At 34.0% G+C, this 19,801-nt stretch overlaps 1 protein-coding gene across 1 annotated transcript in view; it reads left to right on the forward strand.

Annotated features, from left to right (window-relative positions):
- melt (ventricular zone expressed PH domain-containing protein melted) overlaps window positions 1–12,492 on the forward strand; it is a 68,732-nt gene extending 56,240 nt beyond the window's left edge. Inside the window, 4 exon segments of the mRNA XM_075304538.1 lie at window positions 4,504–4,655; window positions 4,963–5,091; window positions 10,941–11,222; window positions 11,292–12,492. Coding sequence (XP_075160653.1) covers window positions 4,504–4,655; window positions 4,963–5,091; window positions 10,941–11,222; window positions 11,292–11,549 — 821 coding nt within the window. The 3' untranslated portion in view covers window positions 11,550–12,492.
- The last annotated feature ends 7,309 nt before the right edge of the window (window positions 12,493–19,801 follow it).

Raw genomic sequence — 19,801 nt, forward strand, 5'->3', positions numbered from 1 at the left:
AGATCTGGAATAAACGTTTCTCCTACCTTCTTCCGATAGATCTTCCTCGCTTTGCGTTTGGCAAAAAGCTTATCTAGAACTCGATGTCCACCGTCTCAAAATAAATCCTTTAGATTAGGCATCACGATTAGTATACTGTGGCTGAAGCGGTGAGAAGCTACAAGGTTAATCCTGTCCCCGGAGTCCGTCAATATTACTATTAAAACTAAGCTTGTCTAGAGCTGGAGATTCAGCGTTACAAAATAAAGCCTTCATGATCAGACAACAAGATTCATGAGGATACTGGAGCTGAAGCGATTAGAAGGTAAAAGGTTAATCCTGTTCTAGGAAACCGATAATATTACCTGGGGAAAAATGCCTCCATCGGCAGATTAGGGTAGTTTTGTCTCATTTCCCACATATCAGTGATTGGTAGCAGCCCGATACCTCTTTCTCGAGGTGCGTGTTGGCACTAGCGTCAGTGGCCTTACGTTAGCCGTGGTCATTTGGTTAAAGTTCGGGATTTTATTTTGTTACCGGTGCATCTTGATCTGGAATAAACGTTTTTCCTACTTTCTTCCGATAGCTCTTTCTCGCTTTGCGTTTGGAAAAAAAGCTTATCTATAACTCGATGTCCACCGTAACAAAATAAATCCGTTAGATTAGGTAGCACGATGAGGATACTGTGGCTGAAGCGGTGAGAAGCTACAAGGTTAATCCTGTCCCCGAAGTCCGTCAATATTATCTGGGGAAAAATAACTTCCTCGGTAGCTTAGGTAGCAGACAAATGCATATGTCACATTTCCTACCTGTCAATGACTGACAGCATCCCGATACCTCTTTCTCGAGTGCGTGTCTCGAGTCTCATTTCCCACATATCAGTGATTGGTAGCAGCCCGATACCTCTTTCTCGAGGTGCGTGTTGCCACTAGCGTCAGTGACCTTACGATAGCCGTGGTCATTTGATAAAAATTCGGGACTTTCTTCCGATACCTCTTCCTGGCTTTGCAAAAACTCAACTAGATCGGGCGTTACAAAATAAAGCCTTTAGATCAGGCAACACGATTCACGAGGATACTGTAGCTGAAGCGATGAGAAGTCCGACAACGGCCCATATTACCTCGAGAAAAATAACTCCCACGCAGATTAGGGTAATTTCGGCTCAACTAAGAGCATATAACAGGTTGGCTGATAAGTCCCCGGTCTGAAACATATATGGCGTTGCTAGTATTAAATGCATATTATTTTTATATAGGACCAACCTTCAACTGATTCGTGTCAAAATTTGACGTCTGTAAGTCAATTAGTTTGTGAGATAGAGCGTCTTTTGTGAAGCAACTTTTGTTATTGTGAAAAAAATGGAAAAATAGGAATTTCGTGTTTTGATAAAATACTGTTTTCTGTAGGGAAAAAAATACGGTGGAAGCAAAATCTTGGCTTGATAATGAGTTTCCGAACTCTGCCCCAGGGAAATCAACAATAATTGATTGGTATGCAAAATTCAAGCGTGGTGAAATGAGCACGGAGGACGGTGAACGCTGTAGACGCCCGAAAGAGGTGGTTACCGACGAAAACATAAAAAAACACAAAATGATTTTGAATGGCAGTAAAATGAAGTTGATCGAGATAGCAGAGGCCTTAAAGGTATCAAAGGAACGTGTTGGTCATATCATTCCTCAATATTTGGATATGCGGAAGCTCTGTGCAAAATGGGTGCCGCGCGAGCTCACATTTGACCAAAAACAACAACGTGTTGATGATTTTGAGCGGTGTTTGCAGCTGTTAACTCGTAATACACCCGAGTTTTTCCATCGATATGTGACAATGGATGAAACATGGCTCCATCACTATACTCCTGAGTCCAATCGACAGTCGGCTGAGTGGACAGCGACCGATGAACCGTATCCGAAGCGTGGAAAGACTCAAAAGTCCGCTGGCAAAGTAATGGCCTCTGTTTTTTGGGATGCGCATGGAATAATTTTTATCGATTATCTTAAGAAGGGAAAACCCATCATCAGTGACTATTATATGACGTTATTGGAGCGTTTGAAGGCGAAATCACGGTCCCATATGAAGAAGAAGAAAAAAGTGTTGTTCCACCAAGACAACGCACCGTGCCACAAGTCATTGAGAACGATGGCAAAAATTCATGAATTGGGCTTCGAATTGCTTCCCCACCCACCGTATTCTCCAGATCTGGCCCGCAGCGACTTTTTCTTGTTCTCAGACCTCAAAAGGATGCTCGCAGGGAAAAAATTTGGCTGCAATGAAGAGGTGATCGCCGAAACTGAGGCTTATTTTGAGGCAAAACCGAAGGAGTGCTACCAAAATGGTATCAAAAAATTGGAAGGTCGTTATAATCGTTGTATCGCTCTTGAAGGATACTATGTTGAATAATAAAAACGAATTTTGACAAAAAAAAATGTGTTTTTCTTTGCTAGACCGGGAACTTATCAGCCAACCTGTTAAGTACAACTGTCTCATTTCCTACCTAAAGGGTGATACGGTCAAAATTTGGTCAAGGGAAAACGCGTGTAAATCGGTGAAATCGTTTATTTAAAAAATCAAATTAAATTTCTTTTTCAAGTTCAATTAGTATAAAATTCAGGAAAAATATTCAGTTAGGCTTTCGCTTTTCCAAATCCGAATTGCCGGGCCTCACGCTTGACACCTGCCATCAGATTTTGTACAGCCACCTTGTCCACCTTCTTCGCCACAGAAAGCCAGTTTGCCTTGAACTGCAGTTTTTTGGTCTTCTTTAGGTTCCGCTTGACAATAGCCCAGTATTTCTCAATTGGGCGGAGCTCTGGCGTGTTGGGAGGGTTCTTGTCCTTGGGAACCACCTGCACGTTGTTGGCTGCGTACCACTCCATGGCCTTTTTACCGTAATGGCAAGATGCCAAATCCGGCCAAAACAGTACGGAACAACCGTGTTTCTTCAGGAAAGGCAGCAGACGTTTATTCAAACACTCTTTCACGTAAATTTCTTGGTTGACAGTCCCGGAAGCTATGAAAATGCTGCTTTTCAAGCCACAGGTACAGATGGCTTGCCAAACCAGATATTTCTTAGCGAACTTTGACAGTTTTATGTGCTTGAAAATATCTGCTACCTTTCCCCTTCCTTTTGCCGTATAAAACTCTTGTCCCGGATGCTGCTTGCAGTCGGCTTTGACGTAGGTTTCGTCGTCCATTACCACGCAGTCAAACTTCGTCAGCATCGTCGTACACAGCCTCCGGGATCGCGCTTTGGCCGTCGTATTTTGTTTATCATCGCGATTTGGAGTCACTACCTTCTTGTAAGTCGATAGTCCGGCTCGTTTTTTGGCTCGATGGACGGTTGTAGACGAAACACCCAGCTTATTTGCGGTATCTCGGAGAGAGGTTAGGGTTTCGCTTGAAACTACCGGCAACTTTCTTTGTCGTCTCAACGTCTTCCGGTTTTCGATTTCCCCCCGATCCAGACTTCCTGGCTGTCGACAAACGTTCCCCAAACACTTTAATTACATTTTTAACGGTTGATTTGGCAACTTTTAGCGATTTTGCCAGCTTTGCGTGGGCGTAGCTCTGATTTTCGCGATGCACGAGCAAAATTTTGATACGCTGCTCTTCTTGCTTGGACGGCATTTTGACAACTGAAGAGTGAATTCCAAAATCAAAATAGGAGCAACATTCTACACACACACACCTGCAAAATGAGGGGTGTTCAGGTTTTTTTAAAGCAAAATTGAAAGAAATACATCAAGTTTATATTGACCAAATTTTGACCGTATCACCCTTTATCAGTGATTTATAGTAGCCCAATATCTCTTTCTCTAGTTGCGTGTTGCTACTGGCGGGACTTTATGTTGACTCCTGCACATGTTGATCTGGAATAAACGCATCTCCCGCGTTTTTCCGACGCATCTTTGCGTTTTCCAAAAACTCGGCAAAGATAGCATTTTTTTGGGAACACACTCAGAGAAGAACTATGATCATTACAAACGTATTCGAAACATAATTTAATTTACCGCAATTATAGTTTGCTTTCGATGGCAATAAATGATTTGCATTTAAATCGAATTGGAACACTTTTCACTAGTGCTTACATAAATTATTTGATTTTTTGCATGTTTTTAGCTAATGTATCCTATTTTTAATTCATGATTTTTTTCTTATATTTTTTTTTTGCACACATTTACACATAACCATATTTTTCACATCACAACTATCGAAAAATAATCTACCTCTATCTCTCTATCTTTAACGAATTTTACATTGAATACATTTTCGATTGTTTTTCTTTCTCTTTTTCGTTCGTTCACCATCTCTATGTAAATCTATGTTTGTTCACTCTATGTAAACTCTATAAACAAATGATCCGACAACCAATATGTGAATGCTTCTCATAATGTACCGTAAATATGTGCTATGTTTTGTTTTCCTCTTCCTGTACACTCGATCTATGTGTTGATCTATGTCCTGTCTTTCAACCAAAAATCCAAAAAAACAAAATTTACACAAAACAAGTTTCAAATGAATTTGCAGAAAGGCGCTCAAAAAAAGTTGCCAAATTACATTTCGCTTGTCAAATCCGAGGACCGCATTGTCTCTATTCGAAGACATGTTTTACTATGAGGACACGTAATCCAAAAACTTGGATACATTTAATGTTTTTAGATTTTCAAGTGAGACATTATGTAAGTATTTGCATTTTATGAAACAAATGAAAAAATGGATATTTCGTAGTCTTTTTAGAGTAATGTGTAATGAAAGTGTTCATAAATATAATGAACATGTACACTTTCATAATACTAATGAAAAATGAACAAAAATAAATTAAGCGAGAATTCTTGTCATTTTTTGAGCGAATCTCCAAAAATGTTGCCAAAGTGTTCATTGTATTAATGTTTAGTTCATTGATTCTACGAAATATTTCATCTAATTAACTTCAATTACAAGGTTGTACATATAATTTGAGCGTTTTTTAATTTCTTTTTTAAACAGGTAAAAGAGAAAAGTGTCCTCAGCACACGTGAACCTGGAATCAGTAATCTGAAAAATATCTGGCAAATACTCAAATGTGAAAATCGATGTTTCACCGAATTGGTTACCAGCCAATTTCCAAGCATGAAAGTAAGTACAAAATACTTCAAATCCGTAAGGACTTGGACTTAGAGATTAGATTGCAAGGTCTAAAGGGGTCATGCGAGCTAAGTTCAACGGCAGTGAGAACTATAGAACAGCATTCCAATGCCGGAAGACCAAATATTATGGGGTCACCGTGGTGCAATGGTGACCCCATAATATTTGGAATCGAACCCACCCGCCTTGCATACACAAGGTCGTGGGTTCGATTCCTGCTACGACCGAACACCAAAAAGTTTTTCAGCGGTGGACTATCCCACCTCAGTAATGCTGGTGACATTTCTGAGGGTTTCAAAGCTTCTCTAAGTGGTTTCACTGGAATATGAAACGCCGTTCGGACTCGGCTATAAAAAGGAGGTCCCTTGTCATTGAGCTTAACATTGAATCGGGCAGCTCTCAGTGATAAGAGAGAAGTTCACCACTGTGGTATCACAATGGATTGAATAGTCTAAGTAAGCCTGATACATCGGGCTGCCACATAACCTAACCTAACCTATGGGGTCACCTGATCCAAAAGAAGGAGTATAAGGGTGCAGGTCGTCATGAGGGCCTTGGATATCAGGAGTGTGTACATATAATTGAAGGCTAATCCATGTCGAACAGCAGCAGAGGTAAATGGGAACTATGAATATGGGCCCCATGAAAATTAGCCCCAACAACTAAATGAAGTAGGACGCCAAAAAAATTATAATCAAAACTTAATTTTATTTTTGGACCCGTTTGCATTATGAAATAAATCCCAATATTTCAAATGAAAACTAACCCCAATTTCCTTAGTGGGATTGTGCTTCATTTTCCAGTGGATGGTGCCTATTTTCGCATGCTGGTATTTGACATTGGTGGCATTGTAGCGCATCCGATTTGCTTTTAAGACTTCCTCCTATTGATTTTTCAATACGATCGATGTTTTTAAGAGATGTGATGACTAGCTGTCTAAAAGGCCACAGTGGCGGCTAATTTCCTCAGTCGATATTCGCGCCCAGCGAAAGATCCCTGTAGTGGATAAGGATACTTTGGAGATCCAGAAACCCAACTTAGAAAAAGGAATTACAAACAAAATGAGGGAATTCGTTGACGATATGCATGAGAAGGGTACCCTGGAAAAGCCGCTACCACAAATGAAGGCGGATTACTTTACGCCCCGTCATATATATGGCTTTGCTTATAAGGGAATATAAATAGGCTAATATTCGCGTATCTCCGCAGTCGACTAATATTTGTGCCCAGCGATGGATCTCTGAAGTGGATAAGGATACCTTGGAGTGGAGAGGTGATCCAGAAGCCCAGCTTGGAAAAAGGAACTCGAAACAAAATGGAGGAATTCATTGAGGATATGGATTTGGGAAAATATGAGAAGGGTACCCTGAAAAAGCCGCTACCACAAATCAAGGCGGATTACTTTGCACCCCGTCATATCCATGGGGTCACCCCATCCAAAAGATCCAAAGGAAAAGGAAAGGAAATATAAATAGGCTAATATTCGCGTACACTGAATTTTATGATCTCTTCAGTCGACCTATGTTTGTTCCCTGCGAAGGAACCCTGAAGTGGATAAACAAACGGTGAATTGAGGCTGCAGCACTTGCCTGATCTTAGTGATGCCTGGGCCATAACAACTGTCACTGGCGTTGCATAGTTTACCGGTTAATTGCCTTACGTGTAGTCAACAAGGGTTCTTTGTCCGCAACTCAAGTTGCCCACGGCAAGCGACTTGAGAACCTTGTTTCCAACGCAGACTTGAAAAGGCAGTTGAATGCAGCCCGGAGAATCTTGGGGTAGTTTGTAGACGAACTTATTTCGCCGTCGACTCGCCCGCGTACTTTTGCCGTCCATCTGGTGAATAGGGTGGCTGACGATTTGATGGCGTATATCCAAAAATGTCTAACAGTGAAAATAACTGGTTTAATCGATCGCATATATACTCAACAGGAAGAGGCGGAATGGAGGATAAGTAGAGTAAGACTTACAACTGCCTCCCGCATAGATAATTAAGAACCCATCGCTTGGTTCCTGTCGGTAGTGTCGGACGTGTTTCTGTCGGCAGTGTCGGACGTGTTCTCCCCTTCTCGCTCTATCACTTTCGGATACCTCAATAAACTGTCGGTTGAAAAACCTTGCGCATCTCTTCAGGTCAGTCATCGTCACATCGCCAAACTTTACTGAGATCCCATCATCCCTTGTAGCGAGGAGAGAGGAAGGAAATCTTACCATTAATCTGTAAGGTTTCCTGATTTCTGTACCATTCACCCTTTCTCGAGTCTTTGCCTCGCTTCAGCAGTGGAATCACCCTATCCATTATCCAGACTGATTCCAAGGACATTTGAAGAGTCTGGTCAAGTACTCAACTGCCCTGTGTTCCCAGACGATTCAACATTACCATAGAAATTAAATCGAAACCCAGCACCTTGCATGGTTTTGTGCTTCGGCATTAGCATAGAAATTCCGTCGGGACTCAGTAAACTGTCGGTTGAAAAACTTCGCGCATCTCTTCGGCTTTGTCACCGTCACGTCGCCAATCACCTTATCCATTTTCCAGAGTGATTCCAAGGACAATTTGAGGAGTCTTGTTACGTACTCAACCCCCAGTGTTCCCTGATGCTTCAGCATTAGCATAGAAATTCCATCGGGGCCAAGCGCCTTGGATGTTTTTGTGCTTCAGCATTAGCATATAAATTCCGTTGGGGCTCAGCGCCTTGGATGGTTTTGTGCTGTTGATGACATTGGTAACTTCGGCTGGAGTAAATTGGGGTATGTCGCTGGCTCGTTCTCGATCTTTCACTCTCGGGATGCTCAATAAACTATCGGTTAAAAAACCTTTCGCATCCGTCACCATCACGTCGCCAAAGTTGACTGAGATCTGAGAAGGGGGATCACCTCATCCATTTTCCAGAGTGATACTAAGGACAATTTGAGGAGTGTGGTCAAGTACTCAACTCCCAGTGTTCCCAGATGCTTGAGCATTAGCATAGAAATTCCGTCGGGACCCAGCACCTTGCATGGTTTTCTGCTTCAGCATTACCATAGAAATTCCGTCGGGACTCAGCAGCGCCTTGGATAGTTTTGTGCTGTTGATGATATTGGTAACTTCGGCAGGTATAAATTGGGGTATGTCGCTGACTCGTTTTCGCCCTTTCAATCTCGGGATCGCTGGCTCCTTCTCGCTCTTTCACTCTCAGGATGCTCAGTAAACTGTCGGTTGAAAAACTTCGCGCATCTCTTCGGTTTTGTCACCGTCACGTCGCCAATCACCTTATCCATTTTCCAGAGTGATTCCAAGGACAATTTGAGGAGTCTTGTTACGTACTCAACCCCCAGTGTTCCCTGATGCTTCAGCATTAGCATAGAAATTCCATCGGGGGCCAGCGCCTTGGATGTTTTTGTGCTTCAGCTTAGCATAGAAATTCCATCGGGGCCCAGCGCCTTGGATGTTTTTGTGCTGTTGATGACATTGGTAACTTCGGCTGAAGTAAATTGGTGTATGTCGCTGGCTCGTTCTCGCTCTTTCACTCTAGGGATGCTCAATAAACTATTGGTTGAAAAACCTTGCGCATCTCTTCGCATCCGTCACCATCACGTCGCCAAAGTTGACTGAGATCTGAGAAGTGGGATCACCTCATCCATTTTCAAGAGTGATACTAAGGACAATTTGAGGAGTGTGGTCAAGTACTCAACTCCCAGTGTTCCCAGATGCTTGAGCATTAGCATAGAAATTCCGTCGGGACCCAGCACCTTGCATGGTTTTGTGCTTCAGCATTAGCATAGAAATTCCGTCGGGACTCAGCAGCGCCTTGGATAGTTTTGTGCTGTTGATGACATTGGTAACTTCGGCAGGGATAAATTGGGGTATGTCGCTGACTCGTTTTCGCTCTTTTACTCTCGGGATCGCTGCCTCCTTCTCGCTCTTTCACTCTCAGGATTCTCAATACACTGTTCGCGCATCTCTTCGGTTCAGCCACCGTCACGTCTCCAATCACCTTGTCCATTTTCCAGAGTGGTTCCAAGGACAATTTGAGGAGTCTTGTTACGTACTCAACTCCCAGTGTTCCCTGATGCTTCAGCATTAGCATAGAAATTCCGTCGGGGCCCAGCGCCTTGGATGTTTTTGTGCTTCAGCTTGGCATAGAAAATCCATCGGGGCCCAGTGCCTTGGATGTTTTTGTGTTTCAGCATTAGCATAGAAATTCCGTTGGGGCTCAGGGCCTTGGATGATTTTGTGCTGTTGATGACATTGGTAACTTCGGCTGGAGTAAATTGCGGTATGTCGCTGGCTCGTTCTCGCTCTTTCACTTTCGGGATGCTCAATAAACTCTCGGTTGAAAAACCTCGCGCATCTCTTCGCATCCGTCACCATCACGTCGCCAAAGTTGACTGAGAAGTGGGATCACCCCATCCATTTTCCAGAGTGATACTAAGAACAATTTGAGGAGTCTGGTCAAGTACTCAACTCCCAGTGTTCCCAGATGCTTGAGCTTTAGCATAGAAATTTCGTCGGGGCCCAGCGCATTGGATGGTTTTGTGCTGTTGATAACATTGGTAACTTCGGCTGGAGTAAATTGGGGTATGTCGCTGGCTCATTCTCGCTCTTCCACTCTCGGGACCGTGGCATTCTTCTCGCTCTATCACTCTCTGGATGTTCAACAAATTGTCGGTTGATAAACCTCACGCATATCTTCGGATGAATCACCCAAAATTGACTGAGACCCATCATCCCTTGTAGCGGGGTTCGAGAGGGCTCTTACATTTGACCACAACTTACCGGTGCCAGTGCCTAGGTTACATTGCTTCAGGTGCTCTAACCATGTGTTCCGCTTGTGATCCTCGGGATGCCCAATAAACTATCGGTTGAGAAACCTCGCGCATCTCTTCGCATCAGTCACCATCACGTCGCCAAAGTTGGCTGAGATCTGAGATGTGGAATCACCCCATCCATTTTCCAGAGTGATTCCAAGGACAATTTGAGGAGTCTGGTCAAGTACTCCACTCCCAGTGTTTCCAGATGCTTGAGCATTAGCATATGTTAGAAATTCCGTGGATGGTTTTGTGCTGTTGATGACATTGGTAACTTCGGCTGGAGTAAATTGGGGTATATCGCTGGCTCGTTCTCGCTCTCTCACTCGGGACCGAGAAGGATGCCATATCGTTCTATCACTCTCTGGATATTCAACAAATTGTCGGTTGAAAAACCTCATGCATTCGGATGAGTTACCCAAAATTGATTGAGACCGATCATCCCTTGTGGCGGCGTTCGAGAGGACTCTTACATTTAACCACAACTTACCGGTGCCAGTGCCTAGGTTACATTGCTTCAGGTGCTCTAACCAGGTGTTCCGCTTGTGATTCTCGTCTATCTTACTAATCTTTAGAGTCAGTTCCCTGATTCTTGGACCAGTAGAGTTATCATGCTCGACCCGACGCTTCTGCTGGACGATGGACCACTCCTGAACAATTCGACCAGCGGGTATGAACGAGCGGCTGCTGCGTTGAAGATGCCCCGGAACTGCCTCTGGGCAGCATGAACATGGGAGGGGGCTGGAGCTCACTGAAGCGGATATCTATATATAAAGTGGTCATAACACATGCGCTTAAAAAAATCGTATTCTACTCTGCTGCGATTCTTGTCTGGAATGAGCTTTCACATAGCCAAATTTTCCGGCGGGATATAACTCATGTTCTCTTTTGCAAATCCTACTCTCACGTCCATCTCGATGGCAATACGTGGATCGTTCACGTTCACTCATTAAACAACATTATGTGACCACCTTGGCTTAATTGCTTTTTGGGTGTAGTGGGATACACTTCGACATTTATTTGATACTAACATTGCGTCTTCTTTTCAGGACCGTGAAATTCTTGTCAATGAATTGAGACATTCGGGCTTCCTAGATGTCTTCGAAGTCTCCAAGACTGATAAATCCAATCCCAATTGCAATGAATTAGAATACCAATGGGGTTGTTTCCTATGCAATCATCCGGACAAAGCAATGGGATTTCTTAATGGCAGTAATCAGCCCATGATAGAGGGTCAATTGAAAGAGAAAAAAGGAAAATGGCGTTTATTCCGAAGATGGCGAACACGATATTTTACCCTATCCGGAGCACATTTATCCTGTAAAGGATCGGTGAGTAATGTTTTTAGCAATCAAGAAAGAGAAAAAACCCCTAATTTGAATATTTCTCCTTCATTACAGAGTGGTGGCGAAAGCATAGATGTCAATCAAATACGTTCGGTGAAAGTGTCGCGAGGAGCTCGTAATATACCCAAGGCTTTTGAAATCTTCACTGCCGATCAAACTCTAATACTCAAGCCTAAAGATGGCAAAAATGCAGAAGAATGGGTACAATGCCTTAGTATTGTGGTGGCCCATTCACAGGCCCGTGATAATCCCCATACAAAAACCAATAGTTTGCCTGCCCGTGGCATGAGCAGTAGTAAACCATCATTTTGAGATTTGTGAGGAGTGTATATTCACTCTCTTCCAATCACTCATTACCACCCCCCCCCCCCCCTCTCACAAGGATAATGGCTACAAATTTTGTACTTCCAGACATTAAGACAAATTGTTAAATTTTAATTAAGCTTATTCTCAATACTTTTTAAAAGTTTTTGTAATTTAGTTAGTTTTATTTTTGAAAAGCTAAAAGAATTTAATTTTTATAAATATTATTCATTTTATAATTTTACAAAAACAAGGACATCATTCTTTCCATGTAAATCAAACAAACAGAATAGGCTAGTTTTATTTTAGTAATGGATAACCAATATGTGAGACTTTAAAAAAAACATCGGCATCAGCTGTATAAATATGAAATACTAAATTTTTAATCCATAAATTGGGGGAATTATAAAAACTATTTGCCAATGCAAATAGCTCTGATAGTGTTTTGCTTCCAATTTTATCCAGTTGGACAAAAAATTTCAGCAAAGTGCCGTGTCTTCGATTCACAATAGCCTTTTTGTAGTGATATAATTCAGCTATTGTGAATTGTCTCATCACTTTGCTTAAATTCAACTTGGCAGCACTTGTGGTATTGCTTGATAAAACACCAGGGCAACGATGTTCTGAATATCTCATAAAAAAGTTTGCATCCAATACTAAAAGACGACATACCTACTAATTTTAGCATTGAAACGGCAATTTGGCTTAAAACCGAAATTATAAATTGAAATTTTCTATACTACTTATGTACTTAAAATATTGTTATGTTTGTTTTTTTTTTTTTAGTTTATTCATATTTTCTGAACATCTACCATATTATTACACTTAATCTTATCAATTTCTTTATTATTTTTTATATATAAATTCTATATTTATTACTATTATATGATATTAATAAAAATTATACTGATTATGCTATTGATATGTTTATGAGATATAAAAGACATTTTTTTACATATACCTCCAAATGATTTTATTTAATCACACTACACTCGTAGGAAAACAAAACTTTGTTAATAATGGCAAACTCTTACCCCATACTCATAATATCAAAATTTGGAGAAAATTTTATTTCTATAGAAAACTTTGTGAAAATTGTATTTCTGTAGAAAATGTTGTCAAAAATGTATTTCTATAGAAAATTTTGTCAAAATTTTATTTCTATAGAAAATTTCGTCAGAATGTTATTTCTATCGATAATTTTGTCAAAAATTTATTTCTACAGAAAATTTTGTCAAAATTTTATTTCTATAGAAATTTTGTCAACATTTTATTTCTATAGAAAATTTTTTCAAAATTTTATTTCTATAGCACATTTTGTCAAAATTTTATTTCTATCCAAAAATTTTGTCAAAATTTTATTTCTATAGAAAATTTTGTCACAATTTTATTTCTACAAAAAATTTTGTCAAAATTTTATTTCTATAGAAAATTTTGTTAAAATTTTATTTTTATAGAAAATTTTGTCAAAATTTTATTTCTATAGAAAATTTTGTCGAAATTTTATTTCTATAAAAAATTTTGTCAAAATTTTATTTCTATAGAAAATTTTGTTCAACTTTTATTTCTATAGAAAATTTTGTCAAAAATTTATTTCTGTAGGAAATTTTGTCAAAATTTTATTTCTATAGAAAATTTTGTCAAAATTTTATTTCTATAGAAAATTTTGTCAAAATTTTATTTCTATAAAAAATTTTGTTCAACTTTTATTTCTATAGAAAATTTTGTCAAAATTTAATTTCTGTAGGAAATTTTGTCAAAATTTTATTTCTATAGAAAATTTTGTCAAAATTTTATTTCTATAGAAAATTTTGTCAAAATTTTATTTCTATAGAAAATTTTGTCAAAATTTTATTTCTATAGAAAATTTTGTCAAAATTTTATATCTATAGAAAATTTTTTCAAAACTTAATTTCTATAGAAAATTTTGTCGAAATTTTATTTCTATAGAAAATTTTGTCAAAATTTTATTTCTGTAGGAAATTTTTGTCAAAATTTTATTTCTGTAGAAAATTTTGTCAAAATTTTATTTCTATAGAAAATTTTATCAAAATTGTATTTCTATAGAACATTTTATTTCCATACAAAATTTTGTTAAAGTTTTATTTCTATAGAAAATATTGTCAAAATTTTATTTTTGTACAAAATTTCGTCAAAGTTTTATTTCTATCCAAAAATTTTGTCAAAATTTTATTTGTATAAAAAACTTTGTCAAAATTTTATTTCTATAGAAAATTTTGTCAAAATTTTATTTTTAAAGAAAATTTTGTCAAAATTTCATTTCTATAGAAAATTTTGTCAACATTTTATTTTAACAGAAAATTTTTACAAAATTTTATTTCTATAGAAATTTTTACCAAAATTTTATTTCTATAGAAAATTTTGTCAACATTTTATTTCTATAGAAAATTTTCTCAAAACTTAATTTCTATAGAAAATTTTGTCGAAATTTTATTTCTACGAAAATTTTGTCAAAATTTTATTTCTGTAGGAAATTTTGTCAAAATTTTATTTCTATAGAAAATTTTGTCAAAATTTTATTTCTATTAACAATTTTGTCAAAATTTTATTTCTATAGAAAATGTTGTCAAAATGTTATTTCTATTAACAATTTTGTCAAATTTTATTTCTATAGAAAACTTTGTCAAAATTTTATGTCTATAGAAAATTTTGTCAAAATTTTATTTCTATACAAAATTTTGTCAAAATTTTATTTCTATAGAAAATTTTTTCAAAATTTTATTTTTGTAGAAAATTTTGTTAACATTTTATTTTTATAGAAAATTTTGTCAAAATTTTATTTCTATAGAAAATTTTGTCGAAATTTTATTTCTATAAAAAATTTTGTCAAAATTTTATTTCTATAGAAAATTTTGTCAAAATTTTATTTCTATAGAAAATTTTGTTCAACTTTTATTTCTATAGAAAATTTTGTCAACATTTTATTTCTATAGAAAATTTTCTCAAAACTTAATTTCTATAGAAAATTTTGTCGAAATTTTATTTCTACGAAAATTTTGTCAACATTTTATTTCTATAGAAAATTTTGTTCAACTTTTATTTCTATTGAAAATTTTGTCCAAATTTTATTTCTGTAGGAAATTTTGTCCAAATTTTATTTCTATAGAAAATTTTGTCGACATTTTATTTCTACGAAAATTTTGTCAAAATTTTATTTCTGTAGGAAATTTTGTCAAAATTTTATTTCTATTTTATTTCTATTTATTTTGTCAAAATTTTATTTTTGTAGAAAATTTCGTCAAAGTTTTATTTCTATCCAAAAATTTTGTCAAAATTTTATTTCTATAGAAAATTTTGTCAAAATTTTATTTCTATAGAAAATATTGTCAAAATTTTATTTCTATAGAAAATTTTATCAAATCTTAATTTCTATAGAAAACTTTGTCACAATTTTATTTCTATAGAAAATTTTCTCAACATTTTATTTCTATTAAAAATTTTGTCAAAATTAAATTTCAACAGAAAATTTTTACAAAATTTTATTTCTATAGAAAATTTTGCCAAAATTTTATTTCTATAGAAAATTTTGTCGAAATTTTATTTCGACAGAAAATTTTGTCAAAATTTTATTTCTATCCAAAAATTTTGTCAAAATTTTATTTCTATACAAAATTTTATTTCTATAGAAAATTTTGTCAAAATTTTATTTCTATCGAAAATTTTGTTAAAATTTTGTTTCTATAGAACATTTTATTTCCATACACAATTTTGTCATTTATTGCTATCAAAATTTTGTGAAATGCCTCTTAGCAGGAGAGGAATAGTTTGCAAAATCTACCAAAACATCGAGAATTCTTCCAAACAGTAAAAAATCTACCATTTTTGGTAGAATTCTATTAACTGTGGCAACCGTGATTGGGACACTTTCGTTCCCAAAAATCCCAAATGTATGTTAAAATTCCCCACAAAAATCCCCTATAAGTTTTTGAAAGTGTTTTTAAAAAAAGTAAAGGAATAAATAAAGAGTCATCGAATTTTTATCGTCTTCTAAATGGACGAGAAATAAAAATGGGAGTCCAGTCAACATGTGTTGTATTAAGTTCTATTAATATGGCGTTTTTGGACCGATATGAACTTTATTCTCCAAATCCTTACGAAATAATTTCACAATGGTAAAACAATTTCTTACGAAAGCAGAGTAAATTGAAAGCTAGCACTTGGACCCCAAATAAATGCCATGGAATAAGAGGGAGAAGTTTTGTTTTGTATTTTGAAGATTCGCTGTAATTCTTTAAGCATGTAGAAGTAAAGAATTTCATATTAAATATAACTCTAAATCTGATTTAATATACCGAACAGATTTCCCACAAAAATTCCCACATTTCTGGAAAAATCCCATCAAATCCCCATGTCCCAAACTCAATTTCAATTTCGTCCCCATCCACGAAAAATATCCCAAATTTGGAGAAAAATCCCCAATTCTGGCAACACTGATGTTCATAGACTTTAACGCAATCTTACAAGTTTTGCCACTTCTAACCTCTGGAAAATCTTCTTCAGAGTTATTGAAGTTGCTACTTCGTTGGACTCCAACGTTTCATTGGTGAATTCTTCAATTTTCACTTCTTCTCAATCAACATCCAGATCCTGCTGAGCTTTTTCTGCAGACTTTGAGATCTAGCTATAGAAATACAATTTTCTGTAAAAATTAAATTTTGACAAAATTTTCTATAGAAATAAAATTTATACAAAATTTTCTACAATTTCGAAATAAAATTTTGACAAAATGTTCTATTGAAATAAAATTTTGACAAAATTTCCAATAGAAATAAAAGTTTGACAAAAATTTTTATAGAAATAAAATTTTGACAAAATTTTCTATAGAAATAAAATTTTGACAAAATTTTCTATAGAGATACAATTTTGACAAAATTTTGATAAAATTTTCTATTCAAATAAAATTTGGACAGAACTTTCTGCAAACATAAAATTTTGACTAAATCTTCTATAGAAATAAAATTTTGACAAAATTTTCTATAGAGATAAAATTTATACAAAATTTTCTACAATTTTGACAAAAATTTTCTATAGAAATAAAATCTTGATATAATTTTCTATAGGAATAAAATTTTGACAAAATTTTCTGTCGAAATAAAATTTCGACAAAGTTTTCTATAGAAATAAAATTTTGACAAAATTTTCTATCGAAATAAAATTTTGACAAAATTTTCTACAAAAATAAAATTTTGACCAAATTTTCTATAGAGTTACAATTTTGACAAAATTTTCTATAAAAATACAATTTTGACAAAATTTTCTACAAAAATAAAATTTTGACCAAATATTCTATAGAGATACAATTTTGACAAAATTTTCTATAGAAATAAAATTTGGACAAAATTTTCTACAAAAACAAAATTTTGACAAAATGTTCTATTGAAAAAAAATTTGGACAAAATTTTCTACAAAAATAAAATTTTGACAAAATCTTCTATAGAATAAAAATTGGACAAAATTTTCTATTGAAATAAAATTTGGATAAAATTTTCTACAAAAATAAAATTTTGACAAAATCTTCTATAGAAATAAAATCTTGACATAATTTTCTATAGGAATAAAATTTTGACAAATTTTTCTGTCGAAATAAAATTTTGACAAAGTTTTCTATAGAAATAAAATTTTGACAAAATTTTCTATTGAAATAAAATTTTGACAAAATTTTCTATAGAAATAAAATTTTGACAAAATTTTCTACAAATATAAAATTTTGACAAAATTTTCTATAGATACAATTTTGACAAAATTTTCTATAAAAATAAAATTTTTACAAAATTTTCTATAGAAATAAAATTTTGAAAAAATTTTCTATAAAAATAAAATTTTGACAAAATTTTCTACAAAAACAAAATTTTGACCAAATTTTCTATAGAGATACAATTTTGACAAAATTTTCTATAGAAATAAAATTTGGACAAAATTTTCTACAAAAACAAAATTTTGACAAAATGTTCTATTGAAAAAAAATTTGGACAAAATTTTCTACAAAAATAAAATTTTGACAAAATCTTCTATAGAATAAAAATTGGACAAAATTTTCTATTGAAATAAAATTTGGACAAAATTTTCTACAAAAATAAAATTTTGACAAAATTTTCTATAATTTTGACAAAAATGTTCTATAGAAATAAAATCTTGACATAATTTTCTATAGGAATAAAATTTTGACAAATTTTTCTGTCGAAATAAAATTGTGACAAAGTTTTCTATAGAAATAAAATTTTGATAAAATTTTCTATCGAAATAAAATTTCGACCAAATTTTCCATAGAAATAAAATTTTGACAAATTTTTCTACAAAAACAAAATTTTGACAAAATTTGCTATAGAAATAAAATTTGGACAAAATTTTCTACAAAAATAAAATTTTGACAAAATCTTCTATTGAAATAAAATTTAGACGGAATTTTCTACAAAAATAAAATTTTGACAAAATCTTCTATAAAAAATTTTCTATAGAGATAAAATTTATACAAAATTTTCTACAATTTTGACAAAAATTTTCTATAGAAATAAAATCTTGACATAATTTTCTATAGAAATAAAATCTTGATATAATTTTCTATAGGAATAAAACTTTGACAAAGTTTTCTATAGAAATAAAATTGTGAGAAAATTTTCTATGGAAATAAAATTTTGACAAAATTTCCAATAGAAATAAAATTTTGACAAAATTTTCTATAGAAATAAATTTTTGACAAAATTTTCTATAGAAATAAAAATTTAACAACATTTTCTACAAAAATAAAATTTTGATAAAATTTTCTATTCAAATAAAATTTGGACAAAATTTTCTATTCAAATAAAATTTGGACAAAATTTTCTACAAAAACAAAATTTTGACAAAATTTTCTATTGAAATAAAATTTGGACAAAATTTTCTACAAAAATAAAATTTTGACAAAATCTTCTATAGAGATAAAATTTATACAAAATTTTCTACAATTTTGACAAAAATGTTCTATAGAAATAAAATCTTGACATAATTTTCTATAGGAATAAAATTTTGAAAAAATTTTCTATAGAAATAAAATTTTGACATAATTTTCTATAGGAATAAAATTTTGAAAAAATTTTCTATAGAAATAAAATTTTGACAAAATTTTCTATAGAAATAAAATTTTAATAAATTTTCTATAGAAATAAAATTTTGACAAAATTTTCTATAGAAATAAAGTTTTGACAAACTTTTCTACAAAAATAAAATGTTGACAAAATCTTCTATAGAAATAAAATTTTGACAAAATTGTCTATAGAAATAATATTTTGACAAAATTTTTTATAGAAATAAAATGTTGACAAAATTTTCTAAAGAAATAAAATTTTTAGAAAATTTTCTATTGAAATAAAATTTGGGAAAAATTTTCCTTAGCAAGTAAATAGTTTTTTTCAGTGTACACACAGAGAAGGAATATGATCACCCCAAAACAAAGTGTTTCCTATTGTTTCTTTTGAAATGTTCATGGGAAATTCCAAATGTTCTACCAATTATATAATCCCAAATCGATTACTTGTCATAATCAATTAAATGTTTGTATGAAAATAAAAAGAAAGACACAAGTGAATGTCATACGAGCGCATGTCATTATGTCAATGGCAATTTAAAACATGGAGACCCAAAAAATAATTGCAGTGATTTCAAAATGCTTGCCTAGTCGATAAGAGAATCATTCAATTCCATTTTTGTTATGCATTTCTATATCAAATTATAAAAGCTAAGCAAATTAACAACAATTACAACAAAAATGCTAATATCAGGACAATCCTCAAAATCGCAAATAATGAACGAGTTGGGGCACATATCAATATAGAACTTTATTTGATACCATATCTCTGATATGATGAAGGGGGTGGTGGTACTGTGGTTAATTATTATATCATTTTTCAAAGAAATAAATACAAGAGGGTGTGGTCCGACCTCCACACAATCGACGATAATAAGCAAAACCATAAGTCCACCACAACTTAAAGATATTAGGTTAAGCAATTTATACACTGAAAAAAAAAACATTAAGATTGCGATTGCTAGATTTGTCAAAAAAAAAACATTAAACTAGTGACATGCTCCGTGGTCGGTAACAAGATCCTCAAGTCGCTTGACGGCAGCATTTGGGGTACGGACGACGAAACCTTACTTTTTGGTAGATTGGTATAATTCTTGATGTCAAATTTTCACCAGAAATTAAATTTTCACCAGAAATAAAATTTTGATAACATTTTCTATAGAAATAAAATTTTGACAAA

This window comes from Haematobia irritans, chromosome 4 (assembly GCF_050003625.1).
Source record: "Haematobia irritans isolate KBUSLIRL chromosome 4, ASM5000362v1, whole genome shotgun sequence".
Taxonomy (NCBI): domain Eukaryota; kingdom Metazoa; phylum Arthropoda; class Insecta; order Diptera; family Muscidae; genus Haematobia; species Haematobia irritans.